At 36.3% G+C, this 24,919-nt stretch overlaps 1 protein-coding gene across 14 annotated transcripts in view; it reads right to left on the bottom strand.

Moving 5' to 3' along the window:
- Nucleotides 1–24,919, bottom strand: part of FHIT (fragile histidine triad diadenosine triphosphatase) — a 1,383,460-nt gene that overhangs the window by 1,127,864 nt on the left and 230,677 nt on the right. For 10 of the 14 annotated variants that reach the window (XM_077858253.1, XM_077858255.1, XM_077858259.1 and 7 more), the window contains one exon: nt 2,581–2,649. The exons of the other annotated variants lie outside the window; for them this stretch is intronic. In XM_077858253.1, the coding sequence (XP_077714379.1) occupies nt 2,581–2,649 (69 nt within the window). The remainder of the gene's footprint in view (nt 1–2,580; nt 2,650–24,919) is intronic. 14 annotated transcript variants of the gene reach the window in all.

Genomic DNA, 24,919 nt, shown 5'->3' with positions numbered 1-24,919 from the left:
AGAAAAGGAGTACTAAATAAATAAGGTAGGATTGCCAAGTGGAGCAGAGGAGCTACTTGAAATTAATGGACATAAATTTAAGGTAAGTCCATAAAATTTAATGTTGCTCTCCATCCATCTGCACTCAGGCCCAAAGCAAACAGAAAGTCAAGAGTTATGCCAGATGAGGACAGAGATGACAGCACCTAAGCTAGATGAAGAGGGAAGTGAGGGCACGAGAGGAATAATGATTAGTGTATAACAGCAATAGGTTAGTAGACTGGAGGTCCTAATGAGTCAAAGAGCTCTTATTGGTGTAGGAATGTTGGTGTCACATGAGATGACATCCTTGAAAAGACAGGAGGTGGTGGTCAGAGAGATGCTTTGAAATGCATTTTGAAGGTCAGCACAATGTTTCCTAACAAGGGCTCTATGACATTTGGGATGCAACAATTCTTCATTGCATAGAACTGTCTTGAGTACTGAATGAGCATTCTTTATTCCTGCCCTCTAAAGGCTTGTAGTACTCCTTACATTTGCAAATACCCTTTAGGAGAGGGGACTTTCTTCAATTGAGAGCCATCAGTCTGAAATATGACCAATAGGCAGAGAAGGAGACATTTGCCAGTAAGAAACTCAAGGAACTGAGAGACCAGAGATGAGTCTTCCATGTGGATATTTTTACCAACAATGATGGCAGGAGGGTGATAGGCATAAAAACGGTGAACTAGGGGGTAAAATTTTGAATGCATTCAGAAGAATGGGCAATGGGATATGGTTTGACAGCACCTGCTTTCAAAGTGTTTCTGTGCATGAGAGAAAATAAGCCATCTAGAAGAGATGGTGGGGCTGAAGAATGACACCAACTCTATTCCAGACACTGAGAAAAAACAGAGACCACCTGTGAGGGTGAGAGGGAAGCAATATCCTTAGGGGGATATCCAAGAGTATCAGTCAGAGCAGGGCTGTCCAACAGAACTTTCTGTGATGATGGAAATGTTCTATATCCATACTGTTCAGTGAGATACCCAGTAGCCACAGGTGCCTATCAAGCCCTTGAAAAGAGGCTAGTGGGATTAAGGAAATAAATTATTTACTTTGTTTAAGTTAATTTGAATGCAAATAGCCACACGTGGCTGGTGATTACCATATTGGATGGTGGAAAAGAATAAAAGGTGAAGGGGACATTCATAGATGAATGTTTAAAGATGCAGGAAATTCTGAGTCTCTGAGCCTTGAAGAAAAGGGGCAAGTTTGTCGTTAAGTTTGTGGGCCTGGGGGATCCCTGGGTGGTGCAGCGGTTTGGCGCCTGCCTTTGGCCCAGGGCGCAATCCTGGAGACCCGGGATCGAATCCCACATCGGGCTCCCGGTGCATGGAGCCTGCTTCTCCCTCGGCCTATGTCTCTGCCTCTCTCTCTCTCTGTGTGACTATCATAAATAAATAAAAATTGAAAAAAAATATTAAAAAAAAAAAAGTTTGTGGGTCTGGAACAGGAAGGTGAGATAAGTCATGATTGACAGCATCGACATTTTCAATAAGCAAAATTCAAAAAATTCATTTTCATTCATTTCTGCCCCCTTCCAGACTAATTTCTGGACCTTACTGTCATGGAAAACACAAGAGAAAATCTCCTTTTAAAGCATAAAGTGGGGGGATCCCTGGGTGGCGCAGCGGTTTGGCGCCTGCCTTTGGCCCAGGGCGCGATCCTGGAGACCCGGGATCGAATCCCACGTCGGGCTCCCGGTGCATGGAGCCTGCTTCTCCCTCTGCCTGTGTCTCTGCCTCTCTCTCTCTCTCTCTCTGATGACTATCATGAATAAATAAATAAAATCTTTAAAAAAGAAAAAAGAAAAAAAAAATAAAGCATAAAGTGGGGACACCTGGGTGGTTCAGCAGTTGAGGATCTATCTGCTTCAGCTCAGGGTGTGATCCCGGGATGCCCAGATGGAGTCCTGCATCGGGCTCCTCACAGGGAGCCTGCTCCTCTCTGTCTGTGTCTCTGCCTCTCTCTGTGTGTGTCTCTCGTGAATAAATAAATAAAAGCTTAAAAAAATAAAATAAATAAAAAATAAAGCCTAAACTGTCACCACCATGTAAAAATTATTCCCTCTCATAAGAATGATCTGGTATTAACAGACTATCACTATTGTGTGTTTAACTGGGACCTAAGTGTTCTTTCCCCAAAGACTATCTTGAGTACTGAAGACAAAGGGAGAAAGAGTTCTCTAACAAAGGGAGAAAAAAAAATGTAAGTTCTGAAAATTCCCTGTTAAAAGATGCTGCTTTTTGGAAATCATATTTCTTGCTTTTTTGGTGTTTTTACAAAAGAATATAAAGAAATAAGTCCTTTGTTATCCAAAGAAAGGTAAAAGTATTATGATTGGCTGCAGCCATAAGACTATAATTAGTGTTTTAACAAAATAATTTTTTTAAAAAAGGTCATGCACTCCCACATCTACCCCACCACATGCACAGACTTCCAGGATGGCATTATGGTCATGCCCTTAGAGATTTAGCAGCAAACATACCAGCAAAAACTCTGTCAAACTGCCCTCATCAACCAAATGGGCAATGCCAATCTAAGCCCAGGACCACTCACCCAATGGAAGAATCTCAGGTTCAAGCAGGAGACAGAGTGTCGGTAATAATATCTGGATATTTCTCAACACTGCATTTGATTGGGAATAAAGGAACAATGAAATATTTCTGATTAGTTTCTGTCTCTTAGTGTTTCCAATTTCCATTTAATTGCAATCAAAACATCAAAATATTCTCAGTCTCCAGAGAGGGGACACAATCCCTGTTTAATAAACCCTAAAATACATAATTAAGAAACAACTTCTGTGGGGTTAATCGGCGCAGCTCTATAAATGGTTGGATTCCCTAGTGGACAAAGGTCAATTTCTTTTGGGCCTAAGGCAGAATCTTTTCCCTAAGTGTTCTTGCCTAGATCAGATGCCAAGCAGGTCCATGTTGTCCTCCATATCTTGTAGGCTAATTCAGACTTAAAGAGTCTTCTGTATTAACCATACTTCTGAACTTGAGGGAGAAATGAAGAACCATAGAGGCCTACGCCATTGGTGAAGTTGATTCTATCAGATGCCCAGCCTTGGATCCACTTTAGGGGCAAGATAAAGATTTATGCTTCCACCATAGTAAATTTCATAGTTTCTAGTATTTGACCCAGGGTTAAACAAAGAGGCTATCCTGGCTCTCACTTTTGGTTTCCCCGAATGGGACTTTGATCAACATGGAAGCTGAAAATTATCCTGGTGCTAAACAATAACCCCAGCTTACTATTCTATTCTGTGGTCACTGCCAAAGACAGTCGTTTTGTAATTTAGTTTCATTGGGAACAAGAAGACTCAAAGGAGAATAAGTGAATGGAATGCTTAAAGTATGTCTCTGCTACTGAGGAGAAACCTTAAAAGTCACAGTGAAGAGACGCAAAAAGAGACGAATTATTAATTCCCAGTGTTTCTCTGCCCACAAGCCCCCTCTGGTGGAGGAACTAATGGTAATGAAATAGCTATAATACCAATAACCAAAGTTAAAAAAAAAAAAAAAATGGGGGCGGGGGAAGAAAAGGCAATCCACAACAAGACAATCAGCCCCTGTAGAATTGAGAGTCAAATGTAGTGATTAGCAAATATGAGCTGCAACTGGAAAACCACTTACAGATGAAGCAGTCTGATGAATGATTTACCAAAAGGTCAACACTGCTCTTTTATCTTCACCACCCATCAGTTTGCATTGCCTTCAATTTGTCTGGCACATAACAGAAAGCGGGCCATAAAATATTCACCATAAAAATTAACCTTATTTTGCAGCATTAAAAAAAGAAACTGAGTTGGATATAGTCTAAGCATATGGGCCAGCTTCTCAATTAGGATTTCTCATATACATTAGAAAAAGCCTTGACATTTAAAACTCCATTCAAAGAAATAATGTACTCAGCAAGTACCAGAACCCTCTGCCCCATGCTTGGGTTTTGCTGATCCCTTTTTAGTTTTCAAACAAGGAAAGGCACCATTAATCCCTTCCCAAAGACCACAGCAGTGTCAGGGGGAGGTGGTAGACAGTGTCAGCACTTCCCCTTTTACTCTTCTGGAAGCCAAACTTCTCTACAGTGTCTGCTTTTAGCTGGTGTGGATGCCAGGCTTTCAACCTCAACGTGCCTACGATACATTCTGGCAGGTGAGTTGTGAGATGAACTGCTTTCACACTCTCATTTGACAACCTTTGTACAACAAGAAACACAATGTCAGATGAAAATATAGTTTTAGGCAGAAGGGATTCTGAAAATTAACATGTTGCCAGATGCCCTTCATCAGACCTGTAAAATTCATTAAAGCCATTTTAACTGAACCAACTCCGTTGATTCCATCTGAAAATTGGCCACTTCCCTCCTCCTTCTCTTATCCCTGTGTTTACCAAATGCTTCTTTGATTTTGCCAAATCAATAACATAATTTGCAACCTATAGAACAATCTAAGTTATCTGGGCTATTAAAGAATTCCTCAGGGTGCCTGGGTGGCTCAGTCGTGTGACCATCGCACTCCTGGTTCCCGGCTCAGGTCATGATCTCAGGGTCAGGAGATCAGGCTCTGCAGTGGGCCAGAAGCTTCCTTGGGATTCTCTCTCTCCTTCTCCTCTCCCTCTCCCACTCTTCTGCTTCTACTGCTTACTTGCATGTGCACACTTTTGTGCTTAAAAAAAAAAAAAAATTCCTCTCTCCAGACCCTGTTCAAAGAGAGTAACTAAATATTTACTTATATCATTGTTATGTACTGATTTGTTTTTTAAAGGGAGACTCAAAATGAAAGAAAAAGGTCAAAAGAGTGCTGAAAAAGATATAGCTACAGGATGTTTACCACTGTACTGTACTATTTATAATATTAAAAACTAGAAATCCTGAATTTCAAACAAAAGATTATTCAAAAGAGGAATATTATGCAGACATTAAAAATTACATGCTAGAATACTTAATGACATGAAAAAAAAGATTTGTGGTATTATTAAGAGGAAAAACACACTGCAAAAAAAACAGCAGGTGTAGTATTGACAATGGTTCTTTTTGGATAATAAGAAAGTTTTGTGATTGTTGATTGGTTAACCCAGTCTGTGTTAACAACCCTCTCTCTCCAGGACCCCCTACAGCAGGAGTGATTCATAAAATGAGATATAAGCAGAAGTCTCTGAGGTGATCAAATACGTCCCTTTTTGTGCCACACTGAACCAGCTGATGGATCCATGACCACAGATTATAATCAAAGACAATAGTGGGGGAAGAAGATAAAACCTCGCAAATCAGCTGTTAGTTACCATAAGAAACAACTGCAAATTGACCTCTATATTCACCTTTTCCCCATTGGTTTTGGTTCAGGTAGATGTGATCAAAGAATAGTCCCTAGGAATCTGTGAGGTTTTACTAAAATAAAGTTAAGGCTTTGTGTTGTGTACAGAACAGTAAGTACCATTCCAAGAGAAGGAAGCCACATCGCCTCTGGATCACCAAAACACAGAGTAGCCATCTTGAAAACTGAAAGTTCACTCTCAAAACACCTTGATAATAAATATAGGCATGTTTCTAAGCTGTTTAGAGCCCAAATAAGTATGTAAAGGATAATATAAGTAAGTGACAGAAATATCAGTCCTGCCTGGATTAACACCTATATCTTATTAGAGCAGCTATTATCTTATACTGTGGTAATGTGTTTGCATGTCAGTCTTCCCACTAGACTATAAGCTCCCTAGAGGCAAGGACCATTTCCTTTCATCATTCATAAAGATGCCCAAACCTTGTTCTTTCCAAGAGCTCAGAACCAAACTTAGATTCCAACTATATATGCTATAGAACATGACATCAATTTTGACTCTAAGTCCTTCTTATTATAAGTCATCTTATTTTTAAAAACAACTTTTTAACATTTTCAAAATATCCTCAAGGGAGGGAAAAATCACACATTAAATTCTGTCAAGTAACATTTACCTCCTTAGGCCCTGACTAATCAGAAATGACTGGACTTGGCAGCTACTTTTACCACTTGGTCTATAAGCTAAATTCAGCTCCTGTTATGCCAACTGGAAAATGCCAACATCCCTTCCCATCTCATACAACATCCCCTATTGCCAGTCACTCTAGAGTGTGGCAATCTGGTGAGACCACTCCCCATCAGATCAAGTAGAAATTATAAACCAAATTTACAGGGTCCAAGTAACCCCATTTCAGAAGAGCAATGGTGAAGTTTAAAGAGATTAGAAGGGTACCAGATTTATTACTATTGATTCCCTGCTGGCAATTTCATCGAAAGATATCCACTGCAGTTATATAAAGAGCATCTGGCTCATTTCCAACTCTTTTGTCTTCAAGTTCTTAAAAAAAAAAAAAGAAAAAAAAAAGACAGATAAAAAAGTAGAAATTGGTGGATAGGGCCCAAAGGTTTTTGTCTAGATTAAGACGCCTTCATCACTACACCCCCAATTATGCAAATCTGCTCCTACAGAGTCCAATACATTTATTTATTGAGCCTTACCACTGCCATCCTGGTAACCCAGAGAAAAAGCCAATCTATAATGACTCAAGCCACATTTCACAATAGACTCCAAAGGACACATGATGTCATTTACTAAAATGACTCAATCCAGATGGAAAGCATTCTGACCTATACATAATTGATTGACCTTTGCTATGCTTTCCTGGTTATTTATATACTATCATATGCATGAATGTATATCAGTGGTATTTACACTTGGCAGCTACTTTTGAGAACGCATTATTCAATTGGGATTTAAAGCTTTTTATGACCATTTCCTGACCAAACATTCATAAATGAAGGACAAGAAAAGATGTTATCTTAAAAATAACATTTAACAGGATCTGGAAACTCTAAAGAAGCTCCTTTGCTCTCATTGTTTTAAATTACAGTGGACAAGATCTATCTATGTAAAACTACATCCAAAACTCTGAAACTAAGGATACTAAAGGGCATTTTATCTCTCTATTCAGCTTGGGGCTGAATATGCTTTACCAAAGGAGTGGAATATCTTGGATACTTATGAGTAAAGTATCCTATCATGTAGCTAATTAGAAACCATAATAAATGACCAGGGAAAAGGGCACAGCTATCTGATTCTTTTTGACTTTTTAATTTAATTATGACTTTGGTTTTTTTCCAAAATGGGTAAACTACAAACTAAATCATATTCACATGATCAAGATGGGCTCAAGATAATCATAGGAGAGGCAAATGAGAACATTAGAGAACACAAATATCTAGCACATGTGTCGTTACTTCCATTATGCAAACCCAGGGCAGGCATTAATAATTGATCACTGAATTCTTAGCCAAAGAACCTGATATGGATTAAAAACACTTTTCCAATAGTACTCCAGGTGAACACTACCAACTAAATGGACTTAGAACATGAAGTGAAATAGATTTGCCATTGCTGAACTAAATAATCAGAGTTTATTTGAGATCCAAATATATATCAGTAATTTAAAAGCATTAATGCTGGGATGCCTAGGTGGGTCAGTTGGTTAAGTGTCTGCCTTTGGCTCAGGTCATGATCTCAGGGTCCTGGGATCAAGCCCCACATCAAGCTCCTTACTCAGTGAGCAGTCTGCTTCTCCTTTCCTCCCTGCTTGTGCTCTCTTTCTCTCTAATAAATAAATAAAATCTTTTAAAAACCACACTAATGTCATTATGACATCTTCATAATTCAATACTCCCTAGTTTGCTTGCTTAAAGTGAATTTCCACTTATCCAAAGGTGGATTCGCTGGTACATATTGCTCTTTTGTCCTAATAATGTGATTAAATAGAAAAGGTTGTATCTTCTATAATGATCCAATTAATTCTATCTCTTGCTGCCTTATACTCTAAGATCCAATCCAAAACAAAACAGATGTTTAAAACCAAAATTTAAAAGTACTCTCTGAATCCTAAAAAACACGAAACCAAATTCAGCAGTTTTCCATAAGTCGCGGTATGCTAGTGCTATTGGTAGTATAAGCGAAAAGTTAAAAGGAGATCTAAACAGAGTAAGATGGAAATTCTTGTATGTTGACACAGGATTATTATGCAGCAGCGAAAAGCACTGCGCATAAATCTAGAGAAACAAAAAATCTAAGATAAATCTAAGAAACAAAAAATCAAGTGGAAAGAATACTACATGCAGCAGTGTTTTCCAACTGGTATTCCTTAGTGACTAAGTTATAGGGGTCCTAACATTCTGACTCCCTCTGTTCTGGGGATTAATAGTAGCTGGAATCTTGTGGTGAGACATAGATAGCATTTATTCCAAGGCAGTATATAATATTTTCAATTTCAATCTATGCTATGATGTGAAGAAGCTGAGAAGCAGAGACATATGGTATAAAGCCATTTTTATAAGGCTCAGAAACTAAAATATATCTTGTTTGGAGATACATACAAATGTGACAAAATTATTTTTTATGAGAAAAGAAAGGAAGTATATGAGGAAAATTTATGCAGTACATTCATTCCCACAGTACAATGGTTACTGTTGGAATGGAAAGGCAGGGGAGGAGATAGGGAAGGAACACATAATTAAATGGTAATGTTACAGTTCTTAAATTGGATGGTGGGTTTATGGATGTTGAGTTTATTGTGGTTCAAATATATTGTTTTATAAATATAAAATATTATATAATATTTTTTAAAATCACAATTAAGATGCCAGGCAACTTTCTAGCTTATTCAGAAGTTCACAGTAGAATCTCAATATGTCAACTAAAGAATAGATACAACTTCTTAAGGAAAGCTTGAACCCAAGGTTCCTAAAGGTCAAAACGCTACTGATGATGACAAGATTTTGTTCTGCTATTTCAACATAGTCCACAGGTTTCTAATAATCAATTAGAATACCCTACTTGATGATTACAAGACCTGTGTTCTAAGCCAACTGGAGTATTCATGACAAATTACTGGAAACATTACCATTTTCCCATTCAAACAAAATATCATAAAAAAAAAAAAAACATGTTGCTTCTGAATTAAGATTTAGTTACAAAAATACAAAGATCCATTTGAGGAGCTCGAGTAAAATGGGATTCTGGATGAGGAATTCGAGGATCCCATAGCACACAGGACAGGAAGCATAGCCAGGCCTCAGAGGAACCAGAGCCAGGAAGTAAGACGTCATTCAGATCCAGTATCAATCACTACACTCATGCTCTGGGCTACAGGGCTGGTGTCTCTACTTCTTTCTGGAATATCTGCCCTACTGTCTCTTCTTTTTAGATGTGCTTTCTCTGTTTTGACATCGACATGACTCAATATCTGTATCTCTTTGCAGCTTACATAGAAACCAAGAAGTGACCTGAGCACCACTTCAAAGTGACCAGAGAAAAAAATCTGCTTAGCCCAGCCAAGGTTAAGATCAGTCCACAGCTGGTCTAATCAGCCACAACTATACAACAGGAGTTACCAATTCAAACACCTATGGGGGCCAAGCAGGTAATTAAAGGTGTGAAACTGACCAGGTTTGAACCAAGAACCTGAAAGGAAAGGTCCTACAACAAACAGAGATCATGCTGCTTCTGGTGTCTAGCTCTGTAATGACAGAAAGCCAGATTCTTACTGAAATTTCCTAATTTTAAAAACATATCCATAGGCCAGATTAGGCCACTGGCCTCTGCTGTCAGTGTCTTACAAAAAATGAATCGTGGCTATTTCAGGTTCAGAGGATCACACTGGGCAATCACGGCTGTAGATGCCAGCCCCTTGGGTGGAAGGACAGTTCTCGCAGAAAGGGTTACAGGTCAGGCATTCACCCAAGAAAGCTCAGATGACACTATGCCCACATACACATTATCACACACAAAACATCCTTCAACTAAACTTCTAAAAATATCTTGTTCAAGATCAGGTACTAAACTGGGTGGAGATAATTCTCAGGTGGCTCTGTATGGCACAGGTGGTTCATGGAAAAAAGGCAGTAAAGTACAAGGAAATCAGACAAAGGAAATGAGAGCGAGAAAAAGATAGCAGCATCTTCTTCTTTTCTATCCAGAGCCAAAAATGCTTCCATAAAAAAACTACTCACTACCAAGCAATTACAGATTCTTTTTTCAATTAACTAAGGGTGACACGGGGGCTCCTGTCTCAATTTCTTCAGCATTCCAGAATGGTTAGGCACAGAATCAAATCTAAATTCAACTCCTTAGCTTAGACATCACTTTCTCTGGGAAGTGTGGTCTGACTCCCTGCTCTTGGATGAGACAAGTGCTCCCACAGCACCCTGCTCACCCCCGCCCCCATGGGAACTGGATGTGCATAGATAACTATTTGTCTCTGACATGGAAGTGACACGAGGTCTTTGAAAGCAGGGATAATATCTAGTCCCCCTTTATGCCCCCAGTGCCTCTTTGTTGAATAAATACATGTAATAAGATGCATTGAAAATTTCATCTCTATTTTTTAACAGTTAATTCAGAAAAAAATATTGAATTTAGACTGAATTCTTCCCTATTCTTTTGTATGAACTTTAAAATTTTCACTAAAAATACTATAAGCCTTTTACTCAAAAAAGAAATGCATATATCATGCTAAATTATTACAAACTCAAAATTACACACTTAAAGGACTTTAGGGAATATGTAGTCATATTTAGGCTACCAATTCTTAAAGGCACCTTTTGTCAGTATGGAGATATACATAGACTTTTCCCAATATATCTATATTATTACGGATGTAAATATACTTGATATAGAGGAATAGGGCACGGTAAAACTTTCTACCTAAGAACATAATATATATATATATATATATATATATATATTTAAACTTATGAGAAATTTAGAGAAGTACAGTATATGCATGTCCTGCAAGACTTCTGTTCCATTCTGAAGAAATGAGTCTTGGCAAATTTCCATAGTACTGAGAACCATTTAGCAGGAATTCATTTTTAAATGAAATAGCCTTAAATCGAAATAGATATGGTATTATTTACAGTTAAGTCTTACTCTTCAGTAATTATTGAAGGTGACATTGATATGTTTTATCATTGGTAACTGGACTGAATTTGACCAAATGTCTTCTTTTTCTCATGAAAAATAGATGCAATGTTCCAATTTTTACTGCTATCTTAGCTTTGGTGATGCTTCATTATGTGCAATTTGGTAACCTAAACAATGTGGGGGGAAACAGAGCATTATTTCAAAGCTATAAGTGTATCTATGGCAGAAAGGATGTTAAATGAGGTCCAAGTCCCTAGACACTTGACCCTAAGTTTGGACAATTAACTTTAAAAGGCTTAACGTTTTATCTTGAATAGGGGGAAGTCTTATCTTCTTGTCCTAACTAGATGGAAATATTTGGCAAATGTCTTCTTTGAAAAGAATTATTTAGCAATGGAATTATAATCAGTGTCATAAGGGTAGATAATGCAAACTGAAGGACAAATGGATGTATGAAGAAATGAACAGCAGCATTTGCCAAGGAAACTTCCATTTAGGGGTATTGCCAAATGAAAGGGATATCGGGTTATATTAAATTAAACATATCTCCTTACTCCAGGAATCATCAGTCTTTAATATTCATAGTGGTCCTCATGGATTTTCAGAAGGGCGATGGAGTATAGAATATTTGCCATCCTTACCGTCTATGTAAGAGCTTTATACACGTAACCACTCTTGGGAACAGCAGTGCTATTGGACAAATCTCCATTGAAATTCTAGCTCTGTCACTTAGTACCTGCATCCCATGTGCAAGTTTCTTACTCCTCTGAGTATCAGTCCCTCATTTGAGAAATTAAAGTCAAGTTTTGCCTTTGACTTCCCTTTGAAGTTATTTCCCATAATTAGTAACAGATAATAACATCTTCAGCTGCAATAATTCATCTCCTATTCAATTTACAAACTTACACACGTTCTTCTATGCATTCAACAAACAGTTGTTAAGCATTTAGCACATGCCAGGCTGAGCTGGTAACTGGACATAAAATAAATGTAGTTTCTGAAATCACAGAACTGATAGCGTCATTGGGGAGACAGTGATTAAACAGAGCAACACAGGTTAGTAGCAGGTGCCAAAAAGACTATAACAAGAGGCCTAAAATAGTCTGTAGAAGGGAAAACGTTGATGATGAAATCTGAGAACAGGGAACTAACTCAATGGAAATGAAGGAAAAATCCAACAGGCCAAGGGAACAAGATGTGCAAAGGCCCTGTGGCAGGAAGGACGACAGTGATTTTGAAGAAGAGAAATGGCAGTGGTAGTTGGAATTCAGAGAACTAAGAGGCATGATGTGAAAAAAATCAGGAGAGGAAGACAGGGGGCATGTTAGCGTTTTGAATAGTTGAAATGGTTTCCACTAGTGCAGTGGCATGATCAAACGAGCATTTTGAAAATCTCCCTCAAGCTACATTCGGAAAGTGGATTGCATGGGGACAAGAGTGGATACAAGAATGTGATTTGGGATTGCTAGAGTCCCCCAGCCCAGTCTTCAATAAAAGGCAAATTTAATCCTCTCTGAATTTAGCTATCAGCAACAACTTTATATCGTTTACCAAAGAAACAGTTTTAAATATGTTTATGCTTTAGATGTGTAGTATCTTTTTGGAAAACTACATTATTGTTACTCTTAGCCTAACTGGTTGCAAATTGTGTTGCTTACTCCTCTTCACCCATTTTCCTTCCATCAGTACTGGTATGTGCACTTCTTGTTCCTCAAGAGTGACTCAAGAGAACAAATTTATTTGTAGGAGTATGTATGAATGTTCCTCCAAGAACAAAATGAACAGTACTGTTACACTGTATTAGTTGTTACCATTCCTTCTTCTTTTTTTTTTTTTTAAAGATTTTATTTATTTATTCATGAGAGATAGAGAGAGAGAGAGAGGTAGAGACACAGGCAGAGGGAGAAGCAGGCTCCACCCAGAGTGCCTGATGTGGGACTCCATCCTGGGTTTCCAGAGATCACACCAGGATCACACCCTGGGCTGAAGGCAGCACTACACGGCTGAGCCACCTGGGCTGCCCAAAGTGCTCTTAATCTCTTATACAAACAAACAAACAAATAAACAAACAGAACATCGTAAAAGAAAATAAGCATTATACATATGTAAGAGATTACCATATTGATCACTCATCAAATTTGAGAGAAAAGATAAACATGGTCTCAATGCATATGCTTTAATTTTGAAGGACTTAGGTAGCAAGTTGGTAACTCTTTAAAAAATAGTACAGCAAAGTATATGTAAACATATAAATGAAAAATATGGGATGCAATACTTACAGTGGTTAATTCTGAGGAATGGGTTGGGTTGCAAGGATAGGGGACTTCATCTATCCCTTTATAATGCTTAGGCACTGTTTGAATTTTAGAAGCAGGAATGTTTTGGTAAAAAAAAAAAAAAAATAGAAGAAAAAAGGGCAGATATGAAAAACGAGTTCAACAAAATAACGTCACTGGTAATGCCAAGACAACATTTATCATAAAAACTAAATGCATTACAGTAGACTTTCATTATGTACAATTATTTTTCTAAGCCCGTGATCTGACTGGCCTATGGTATACATCTACACGCTAATCATGGACATTGAAAAAGGAGTCAGTTGTATTTGAAACCCATCTATACAAAAAAGAACTCAACATATTAAACTCACATTGACATTTAAAAAAAAATATTTTTAAGTAGGCTCCATGCCCAACCTGGGGTTTGAATTCACAACCCTGAGATCATGAGTTGTTTGCTCCACCCATCAAGCTAGCCAAGCACCCTTCACAGAAACATTTTAAATCAAATTATAGATAAACAGAAGTAAGATGTTACAATGTGAGGGATTATTTGTTTCCACTCAATTGAAAATATTAAAAGATCCAGTGAATGCTGTATTTATAAACAGAAACAATTTTCAAAGGAAAGTGGCTAAATCCACATCCAATCTGACCAATTTGATATGTCAACAATGACAGTCCTGTTAGAGACTAGAAATGAGATTCTCTTCACACCTTTCCTACTTGAGGCTGTGGCCATCTCATGATAATAAGTAAATCATATCTTAGACAACCCAGTTATGAGGTTTCCCAAAATGGGCATTCCTAAGAATCACCTTTGGGGCTTATTAAAAAAAAAAATGCAGATCCTTGCCTACCCCAAGAGTATGAAGATATTCTATTTTTCTTACATTATTGAATGCAAGACTCTACAAAATAATGATGAATAAAAGTGGAAATAACCAACACTCTTATCTTATTCATAATCTCAACAAAAAAGCTGTCAATATTTCAACATTAAGTGCGAGATTTGCTATAGCTTTTTTCCAGTGTCATTTATCTAATTAAGGAAGTTCTGCTCCATTCACATTTTGCTAAGAGTTTTTATCATGAATGAGTGTTAAATTCTATCAAAGGCATTTTTTCCCTTCATCTATTGAGATGATGATATAGTTTTTCACTTTTACTCTATTAATGTGGTAAATTGTATTGATTGATTTTCAAATAATCAACTTGCATTCCTGGAATGAACCCAACTTTGTAGTGACATATTACCCTTTATACATATCACTGACTTTGATTTACTAATGTTTTGGCTAGGATTTTAGCATCTATCTTCATGAGAAAAATTGGACTGTGAATTTCCTTTCTGTGAATACCCCTCTCAGCTTTGGGGTCAAGGTTATGCTCCCCTAATAATGTGAGTTAATATATGATTGGTACACTTCCTCCTTAAATATTTGGAAAATTTTGCTGGTGAATTTAACTAGTATGTTCTTTATGGGAAAATCTGTAATTATGAAGCTAATTTATTTAATAGATGTAAGATAATCCAGATTTTCTAAAATGTATTCTATCAATTGCAATGTGTTTTTTTTTTCCTGGTTTTATTGAGAAGTAATTTACATTCATCACTCTAAGTTTAAAGCATACAGCACAGTTTGACTTATACTGTAAAATGATCAACAATAAGCTCAAATAACATCTATTTTCTCATATAAAATATTTTTTAAAAATAAGAAAAAAAGGAAATAAAATTTTTCTTATGACAAGGACTTTTAGGATTTACTCCCTTGACAACTTGCCTATATATCATATAGCAGTGTTAACTATAGTCATTATATTGTACATTACATCTCTAGTACTTATTTTTCTTATAATGGGAAATTTGTACATTTTGACCACCTTCCTCCAATTCTTCCTCCTCCACCCTTTATAGTTATTGGGTTTTTTGTTAGGTTGCACATATACGTGATTTCATACAGCATTTGTCTTTCTCAGGTATGTGCGTGTGTGTAATGGAATTTTGGTGTATTTTTAAGGAATTTAAACTTTTCCTTTAAATTTTCAAATTTATTGGCATAAAATCTTGGTAATATCTTTTTATTATCTAACAGTTTAGTGTTATCCTTTCTGCACTTGTGATATTAGCAATCTACTTTACATTTTTTTTCAATTATTTGTACCAGACTTTTTTTTAATTTTTTTAATTTATTTATTCATAGAGACAGAGGAGAAAGAGAGACACAGGCAGAGGGAGAAGCAGGCACCATGCAGAGAACCTGACGTGGGACTTGATCTAGGGTCTCCAGGATCACGCCCTAGGCTGCAGGCGGAGCTAAACCACTGCGCCACCAGGGCTGCCCTGTACCAGACTTCTATCAATTTCATTAAACTTTTCCAACAACCAACTTAGGGCTCTATTTTTTTATTGTTTTCTTTTTCTCTATTTCAATTATTCTGATCTTTATTTTCTCCTAATTTCTTTGAGTTTACTTTGTTTTTTTTTTTAGGTTCTTGAAATGGATCCTTGAGATCACTAAGTTTTAGCCCTTTTTCTTTTCTAATGTAAGAATTTAAGGCTACTGGGGCACCTGGGTGGCTCAGTCAGTTAAGCATCTGACTCTTGGTTTCAGCTCAGGTCATGATCTCATGGATCCTGAGATCAAGTCCTGTGTCAGGCTCCATGCTCAGTAGGGAGTCTGCTTGAAGATTCTCTCCCTTTGCCCCTCCTCCCACTCTCTCTCTTTATTTCTCAAATAAACGAATAAATCCTTTAAAAAAAAAAAAAGTATTTAAAGCTATCAATATCCCTGTACCTACTGCTTTAATTGCAACCCACAATTTTGACATGGTGCATTTTTACCATCAGTTAAAAATTTATCTCTAATTCTCATTGTGATTATTTTCTTCGAGACACAAAGGAAAAGGTATGTTAATTTCCAAATATTGGAATTTTTTCATTACTCTTTTGTTACTCATTTCCAGCTTAATATTACTGTGATCAGAAAATAAACTGTGGGGACACCTGGGTGGCTCAATCGTTGAGCATCTGCCTTCGGCTCGGGGCTTGATCCCAGAATCCAGGATTGAGTCCATATCGGGCTCCTTGCATGGAGTCTGCTTCTCCTGTCTCTGCCTCTCTCTGTGTTTCATGAATGAATAAATAAATAAAAGTCTTTAAAAAAAAAAAAAAGAAAGAAACTGTGGCTTCAATCCTTGGAGATTAGGTGAGAAATGCCTTTGTCTAGGCATCTGAACTATCTGCTAACTGTTCCTGTGCACTTAAAAATTATATATTCTTCAAAAATAATAAATTTTTTAATATTCTTTATTGGTAGATGCCACATTCTATATATCTGTATATTAAATGAGGTCATGTTTGTTCAATGTGCTCTTCTAATTTTCTATATATTTACTAGCTTATTTTTCTGAATGTTCTATTAATTAATGAAAAAAAGCATGATAAAATCTCAACTAAGATGGGAGGATTTCTTTATTTCCTCTTTTACTATTATAGTTGCTTACTTTTTAATATTTTGAGGTCATGCTATTTGTTTGCATACATATAGCTACACTGCATCTTTTGGTTAGTGTTTGCATGGTATTTGTTTTTTATATGCTTTTATTCTTTATATGGATTTATATTTAGAGTATGCCTCATATAGTCAGCATACAGTTGTCTTGTTTTTATAGTAACTTGTTTTATAATAACTTTTTAATAATTACTAATAACTTTTGTTTTTAAATTGAAGTATAAGTCCTTTCACATTAGTGTAATTACTTATGCTTAAATCACCATCTTAGTATGTTCTTTATTTGTCCCAGAGCTCTTTGTTCCTTAATTCTCCTTTTGTCTTCAATTAAACAAATATGTAAGGGGGTGTTATTCAATTTCCCCTTCAAACAGCTTGTTAGTTATATATTCTTTCAGTGGTTACCACAAAAATAAAATGTCTCCTTGACTTATTAGAATCTACCATGGTTGACATTTTCACCACTTCCTGGATAAGGACTTCACATCATTTTATTTTCATTTGCCCCTCATCCAATTGCTACCTTATTGTTCTTTGTTGCAAAAATAAATTTTTTAATACATTTACATATATTTTATTTTTAAGCATTTTGTTATGGAGAGTTCTAGCCTACATAAAAATAGACTTGATAATGACATAAAACACCCATACTTCTCACTTTGCTTTAATGGTCATTAGCTCATGGCCAATCTTGTTCCTTCTGTATCTCCAATTATTTTTCTCAACCACATTATTTTACAGCAAGTCCCAAACATCATATCACATGTTTTGTAACTATCTCTTGTAACACACTCTTTAGCATGTATCTCTAAAAGATGAACAAGTTTTTGGAAACATATAAACATAATATCAATATTAAACATATAGAAAAATGAACAATGCCAGATAAATTTGGCATTAATAATGCCTTCAAATATTGTTAATATTCAAATTTCCAAATGTCTCAAATATCATAACTATTTGAAAAGTATTTTTGAATCAAGATCCAAGTAAGTTCTGCACACTGGATATGTCTTTCAACGTACATTTACCCCTTAAATATTGTTTCCCTTGCTATTTATTTATTGGAGAAACAGTCTTGTATGAACTGAGTTTTTCTACTGATTTTTTTCCATGGTATTGTATGAAATAAAATGCCCCCTATCTGTAAATTCTGCTTGTTGGTAGTTAGGTTTAGAGGCTTAATCAAATTTAGGGTCATTTTTCTTATTTTGTTTTTTGGCAAGACTACTTCATGGCTGTTGTTGTGTGTACGTCTCTCTATAGGCACAGCATGCCTGCTTGTATTTTTGTAATGTTCATAACCATTAATATCCAATGACTGAATCTTCACTATTTTTCAAACTAATATGTTGGTTCACTAACATCCTCCCATGGTACCCAATTATTATTTTCATTATTAACATGTGCATTAACTCAAGGATTTAAAATATTTCTTATATTTCAGTCCACTGCAATTCCTAATCTGATGGATGCTTAAATTGTCCCATCTTTGGTTACAGGGAGTTAAACTTCATTAGACATTATTCTGTTTCAAACAGCCTATGTTCATTTATATTTATTTATTTATTTATTTATTTATTTATTTATTTATTTATGCTTTTCATGCCTTCCTGTGTTTCCACAATTCCATATTGGACTATTTCTCTTCTGACTAAAGAGTTCCCATTAATAATTTCAATGTAGGCAGGCTGGTAATTAACTCTCTTAGTTTTTTTTTTTTTTTCTTTTTTTTTTTCTTAGTTTTAATTTATCTAAAAATAGCTTTCCTGAAGGATACATTTTCTGGGTATGGAATTATAGATTGGCAATTATTTTCTTTGACACTTTAAATATGCCATCCCACTGTTTTCTATTTTTCTTTGCTTCTATTTAAAAATCAGCTTATAAGTCTAATTGGTGTTTTTTTGAAATTCTGTCTTTTTTTCCTTTGCATACTTTTTTCCCCCTTTGGGTACTTTAAGGTTTTTTATTTGTCTTTGATTTTTTGGTAGTTTTACTATACTACACCTACATATTTTATTTCATTTTCTTTGCTAGGAGAATTTCTTGAATCTGTGGCTGCATGTTGTTTATCAGTTTTGGAAAATTCTTGACCACTGTCTCTTCAAATATTTCTTTCACCCTGATTTTCTCTCTAAACTCCAATGAGAAGGCCTAGAGGTTCATACCACCCAGTATGTCTCTTATAGAGTTTAATTTATTTATATATTCTATTTTCTATTCTGTACTTTAATCTGGACGTTTTCTACTGACTTACCCTTCAAGTCACTAATCCTCTCTTATGATTTGTTTAACATGTTCTTAAATCCATCTACTGAGTTCTTAATTACAGCTACCCTAATTTCAAGTTTGAAATTATCTATTTGATTCCTCTAAGAGATTCCAGATCCCTGGTGAAATCTTCCATATTCGTCAATTATTTGGAAATCTTTGTATGATAACCTCAATATCTGAATCATTTCTGGATCTACTACTTTGGCTATATTTCTCTCTTGATTTTTGGTCATTTGTTCCTGTTTCCCTGCATGCCTCTAATTGTTTAATGACAGAGATGTTATTCATGGAAAGTGTTACAAGTTAGAACAATGTTATTTTCCTACAGAGATGATTTGATTTTCCTCTCTCAGACAGAAACGGTGCAAGCAGAACATCTTGATTCAGTTACAGCTGATTTATTTCCAGTTCAGTCTTATCCTAGGATGTAGCTATTTAGAGGCCTCAATTAAAAGCCGTGAATGTTTACCAGTATCCTATCTCCTTGGAAGCTCTGAACTCTATTAGACTCTATGAGACTGCCAAAAATCTCTGCTCTGCCTTTTACTCTTTTATCAGATGTCTTCAACTTTATTTTTTGCTGTCTCACATTAGAAGTATGCAAAAAGTCTCTAAGGAAAATTCTACTTAGCGTTTTTAACTCACTTCTCTCTGATTCCTCTCCTGTGGGATCTTGGTTCCTCAGGCTTTCCAATCAAGAAAAAATTAAGCTTTTTCCATTTTAGAAAAAAAAATTTAAGTTATGTTCCTTATTTAGGTGGTCATGCTTTTATTTTCCCTGATTTTTAATTTTTAAAAGTCCATTGGTTTCTCATTATTCCACAATGAACACAAAGAAACATGTAATATTAGAAAGCAAAAAAATATTGACCTTCACTAAGCAATCAACCCTCAGATAATGTCAGGAAATCTGGAGCTTTCTCAAGTAGGAATAGGGAAGAGAAAGAAAGAAGATGTGTTATTTATCACAGACAATACTCAGCACAATTTTATTGCTCCTTGGGGAATCCAAAGCTTTTAAAGATGCTATTATTATTTGGAAGCTCTCCAGAGAGTCCTAAGTATTAAAAATAGCACCTGTACTTTGCTAAGTCAAATCACCTGTTTATTACCCAGAGTGATGAAAATCATTTAATAAAATATTAGACATTTGTTCAAAATCATGCTCACAATTCATATGCTCAGAGAAGTTAAAGGGAACATCTATGCCCAGCTCAGTACATATTTTTTTTAAATTTTTATTTATTTATGATAGTCACAGAGAGAGAGAGAGAGAGAGAGGCAGAGACCTAGGCAGAAGGAGAAGCAGGCTCCATGCAGGCTCCATGCACCAGGAGCCTGAGTGGGATTACGATCCCGGGTCTCCAGGATCGCGCCCTGGGCCAAAGGCAGGCGCTAAACCGCTGCGCCACCCAGGGATCCCAGTACATATTTTTTAAATGGATAACTCATTTCATGGGGAGGTAGAGGTAATTTCACTTGTTTTTAAAATTAAAGACATCAAGGTTTTTTTTTAAAGATAGTCAAAATAAGACCTCTCTAGTAGCATCTTCTGTCTTTTCTTGCTCAGCATTTACATAAAACCTTTGTAATAGCGGCCCATTTTTTCCCCTTTGCAGAACCTATTCCTCCTCCTGTGTTTGGAATACAGATATAGGAATGTTACCCAGGCCTGGCCAATCGCTGCTCTGTCCCATTGGCCACAGTTTTTGGTTCAGCAATGAACACGTAATCCATGTTAGTCTGATGAGACTCAGTACTTTAATTTTGTAAAAACTACCAGAAAGAGAGTCTGCTGGGATTGTAAGCTATCAGAATGAAAAGTCCAATGTGGTGACCACCACATAAAGAAGTCCAGTCTTAGAGTGAAGCCAAAACTACCTAGAAGTTTTCAGTTACATGAGTCAACAAATTGCCCTTAATTGCTTAAGCCAGCTTAATAAGATTCAGGGTTTCAGAATGACCAATAAGATCACTTACTAACATAGCTCCATCAAAAAAGTACATGGTAGCAACTAAGTCTGTCAATAAGATCAATTAACCCTCAAGCTTAAGACAAAACTCTAGCTGCTAATTAAAATGATGTGGTGGTATTAAAAAATACTTACCATGTATATGGTATAATTATTTATTTCACTGATAATGTTTTCATTTCCCACTTCCATTTACATTATGCCCAAGACATGAGACATCAAAATTTATCAATATCAAATAACATCACTCCATTTGTGAAGTTCCAAGGATAGATTATTATTGGTATTTTTACCTACTCCTCACAGATGCATAGTTATTTGGGGATTGAGGCAAATTATAAAAGGTTCCAAGAATTGGAGAAATCTTTGTGTGTTTTATATTCTTAAAATTCTGTCTTCAGCTTTGGCTTACCATGATGGTTGTTTTTGGTAGCCATCAGCAATATTCCTAGCAAAAAAGGCTGCAAAGAAAATAAGAATTCCTCAGAATCTCTTTGTCCTTTAAGTGGGCACAGATTCAAACATGTGCACATACTGAGGATCACACATTTCTACTGATGGCATTTAATTATGAGTAAAGTAAAATGTGCAAGACCAGAATTTTAAATATTAGTTCAATAACCTTTACACAGCTAATTTCTGAATGATTTTCTTCCTTTCTGGAGAGTCATCTAATGCCAAACAGTGGTATGCAGGTGAAATCAAGGTGAATTATGAACTTGAAAGGCAGAAGGCAGGTACATGTTAGAATTACTAACTTTAAAAAAAGATGAAATAATCCTTTCCCTAAAATTGTGCTCTGCCAATATAGGCTAAACTTTGAGTGTGGCTTTATTTCCCTCATTCGTAACTAATCACTATTTTCAGAAAGAAGAGACTAAAGAGAGAAAGATTTAGGGAGAGTTATAGCAATTTCAAAATCCCAAAATAAATGAGAAGTCAAAAGAAAAATGACAAGTTTGTTGGTTATTTAAAGTAGAATTTTCAGTGGGCCAAAAATTCACCAAGACAGCAGTTTTGGGTTTTTTTATTTTATTTTATTTATTTTTTTATTTATTCATTTGAGAGAGAGAGCACGAGCAGAGGGAGGGAAGAGGCAGAGGCAGAGAGAGAAGCAGACTCCTCACTGAGCAGAGAGCCCAATGCAGGGCTCCATCCCAGGACCCCAAGATCATGAGCTAAGTTGAAGGCAGACATTTAACCAACAGAGCCACCCAGGCACCCCCAGACAGTAGTTTTTAAACTGTACTGTGGGTTCTATTTTTTTAAAAGTTTGAAAATCACTGCCTTAATGTGTGTTATGTTTGTACACATATGTGTTTACTTGTGTATAAAATGATTATATATACTTGTACATTTTAAAAAGTCTTATGGGGCACCTAGGGGTATGAGTCTGTTGGTTAAGTGTCTGACTCTTGGTTGCAGTTCAGGTCATTATCTCAGGGTTCTGAGATTGAATCCTGCATTGGGCTCTGTGATGGAGATGGGGCCTGCTTAATGTTCTCTCTCTCTCTTTCTCTCTCTCTCTCTCTCTCTCTCTCTCTCTCAAAAAAAAGATTTTAAATGAACTCTAATTATTTTCTATTACATCTTATTCTATTTTATTGCATTCCATTCTATTAAAATGCTGATCACAAATCACTAAATTGTTTTCACAACCCACCAATAGCTTACAACTAGATATAAAACATATGATTTGCTATAACTAAAACATATAACACAGCCTAGGCTAAGAGAATTAGACATATTTAAATCATCACCATGCTAATTTCAATTAAGACTTTTCTGAAAAGAAATCAAATCAACTCTACACAGTGGAATTTCTTATACCATTCATTAACTTAACCAAATATTTTCATAAAGCACTTGAAGTGAAATGTTTCATTTAGAACCACATCCCTCTGAACATACTTTGAAATAAGCTAACACAAGCTCCTCTTCTCACATGTGATCCAAAGACACTAACCTTTTCCTTTTATTTCCTTTTCAACCCTGTGTCTCTATAAAAGTCAGCGAAACACAATGCCACAGGGTAATATTTTAATGTAATAAGAAGTAATCCTATTTTCTATTCTGTTTTACTTTATGGTATCAACTACTGTGGATTATTATCTCTGTGAAGAAAATGCTTTAACAAACCTAGAGGAAGACAATAATTTGATGAATGACAAATGTGACATGTAACACAAAATACTCTTCATTCCACACCAGTACATGTATCATTTGGCTCCCCAGATTTTTTTAGAGCTTGAACCTCATGATAACTTTTTAAAAGACTGTATTTATTCATGAGAGACACAGAGAGAGAGGCAGAGACATAGGCAGAGGGAGAAACAGGCTTCCCACAGGGAGCCCGATTGCAGGACTTGATCCCAGGACCCCGGGATCATGACCTGAGCCAAAGGCAGACCACTAATCACTGAGCCAACAGATGCCCCAGATTTTTTTTTTAACCTTGGAGACAGATGCTAGGAAGGAACATTTCCTTTCCAGATCCTCTATTCACTAAAAATTCCAATGCCCTCAATATCTTTTCCCAATTTTAAAAACTATAACTTGCATTTCTATTAAAAGGATTTCTTGTACTAACTCCTGCCTAAGAATTTACATTTTGGTATGTTTAGAAGTGCACCCTGAAGAAATAGGACATGGTAATCCCTGTCAATGACAGACTGATGATGGGTAGAGTGGGTTACTTGTTGACTCCATATCACATTTGCTAAACTTCTGATCAGACTGCAGGGCAGACCCAGCTTATGAGTTTTTTGGGTTTTGGGAGGTTTTTTTTGGTCTTCTTTCTACTTCAAAGATCATTTATAATCATACTCAGAAAAAAGACAGAGAGGCAAAATCTTGTAAGTCCATTGTTAGTGAAGCTGAAAGTTGAAGCAAATGGCACAATGCTCAGAGCTATAAGTGAACCTTTGCAGTAAAAAGCACCAATGTTACAGCATGGCTGGTTCCTCATTATGACCCAAATGGGCCGCTCTAAACTCTGAGGTGCAGTCAATGGTAGTTTTCTCAAATTTGTCCTTAAAGGTTGAAATTTATCATAGTTATGCTCAGCCACACTTAAGATGTGTATGGCTATGTGTGAAAGAGAAATAAACCTACAGAGCTGCAGATTGAATGACCAATCAAATATGCCCAGCCTTTACATAACTGTAGGTACTATAATAATTCTAAAACAGGATGCTGAACAGTCAGGATTCTGGCATCCTCTATTAAGGAAGACATTATTAGCCATGTTGTTTAGCACAGTTTTGGAAGAAGGCATGAGTCTGGAAGAGAAAAACTTCATCAGAAATTCTTATTCCTTAATCTTATCTCTTTCTTTCATTTTCTCCTTACTTCATTTCCATTTGGGCAAGTAAAAAAGACTGGAAAGAAAAGAGGGACTGTTGAGGAAGAGAAAACACAGTGTGTATGGATATGTCCAGTCAGTTGATACCAAGTCAATATCCAGCCATATGCCTTCCTTGAGTCAGGTACTTAAAGGAACCAAGATAAAGCAAGCATAGAGAGTACCTTATGGGTGGTTAGGGTACTACTTCTCCATTTTTAATGTAAATCACCCTGGGATCTTGTTAAAATGCCAACTCTGATTTTGGGGTGGAGGTCTCAGCTTCTGCATTTCTGCGTTTAGGGAAAATCCCAGTTGGCATCCCATGTGATGCTCCACTGCCACTCTTTGGATTGGAGGCAGTGGCCAACCCTTAGCCTTTTTATTTACAAGGATTTCACCCATCTCCCTTTCCTTCTTAAAGACACCTCTAGTGGAGAGAAAAAACGGATGGCATGGTAGAAAAAGCACTGGCTCTGAAATCAAAGTTGGGTTGGAATCCCATATCTGCAACTGACTAGCAATCTGTAATTATAGGTGAGGTTTTTTTTAATGCCTCTGA

The sequence above is a fragment of the Canis aureus genome, chromosome 19 (genome assembly GCF_053574225.1).
Source record: "Canis aureus isolate CA01 chromosome 19, VMU_Caureus_v.1.0, whole genome shotgun sequence".
Classification (NCBI taxonomy): Eukaryota; Metazoa; Chordata; class Mammalia; order Carnivora; family Canidae; genus Canis; species Canis aureus.
Note: the sequence above shows the minus strand (reverse complement) of the source record. Positions and strands in the feature narration are given on the sequence as shown.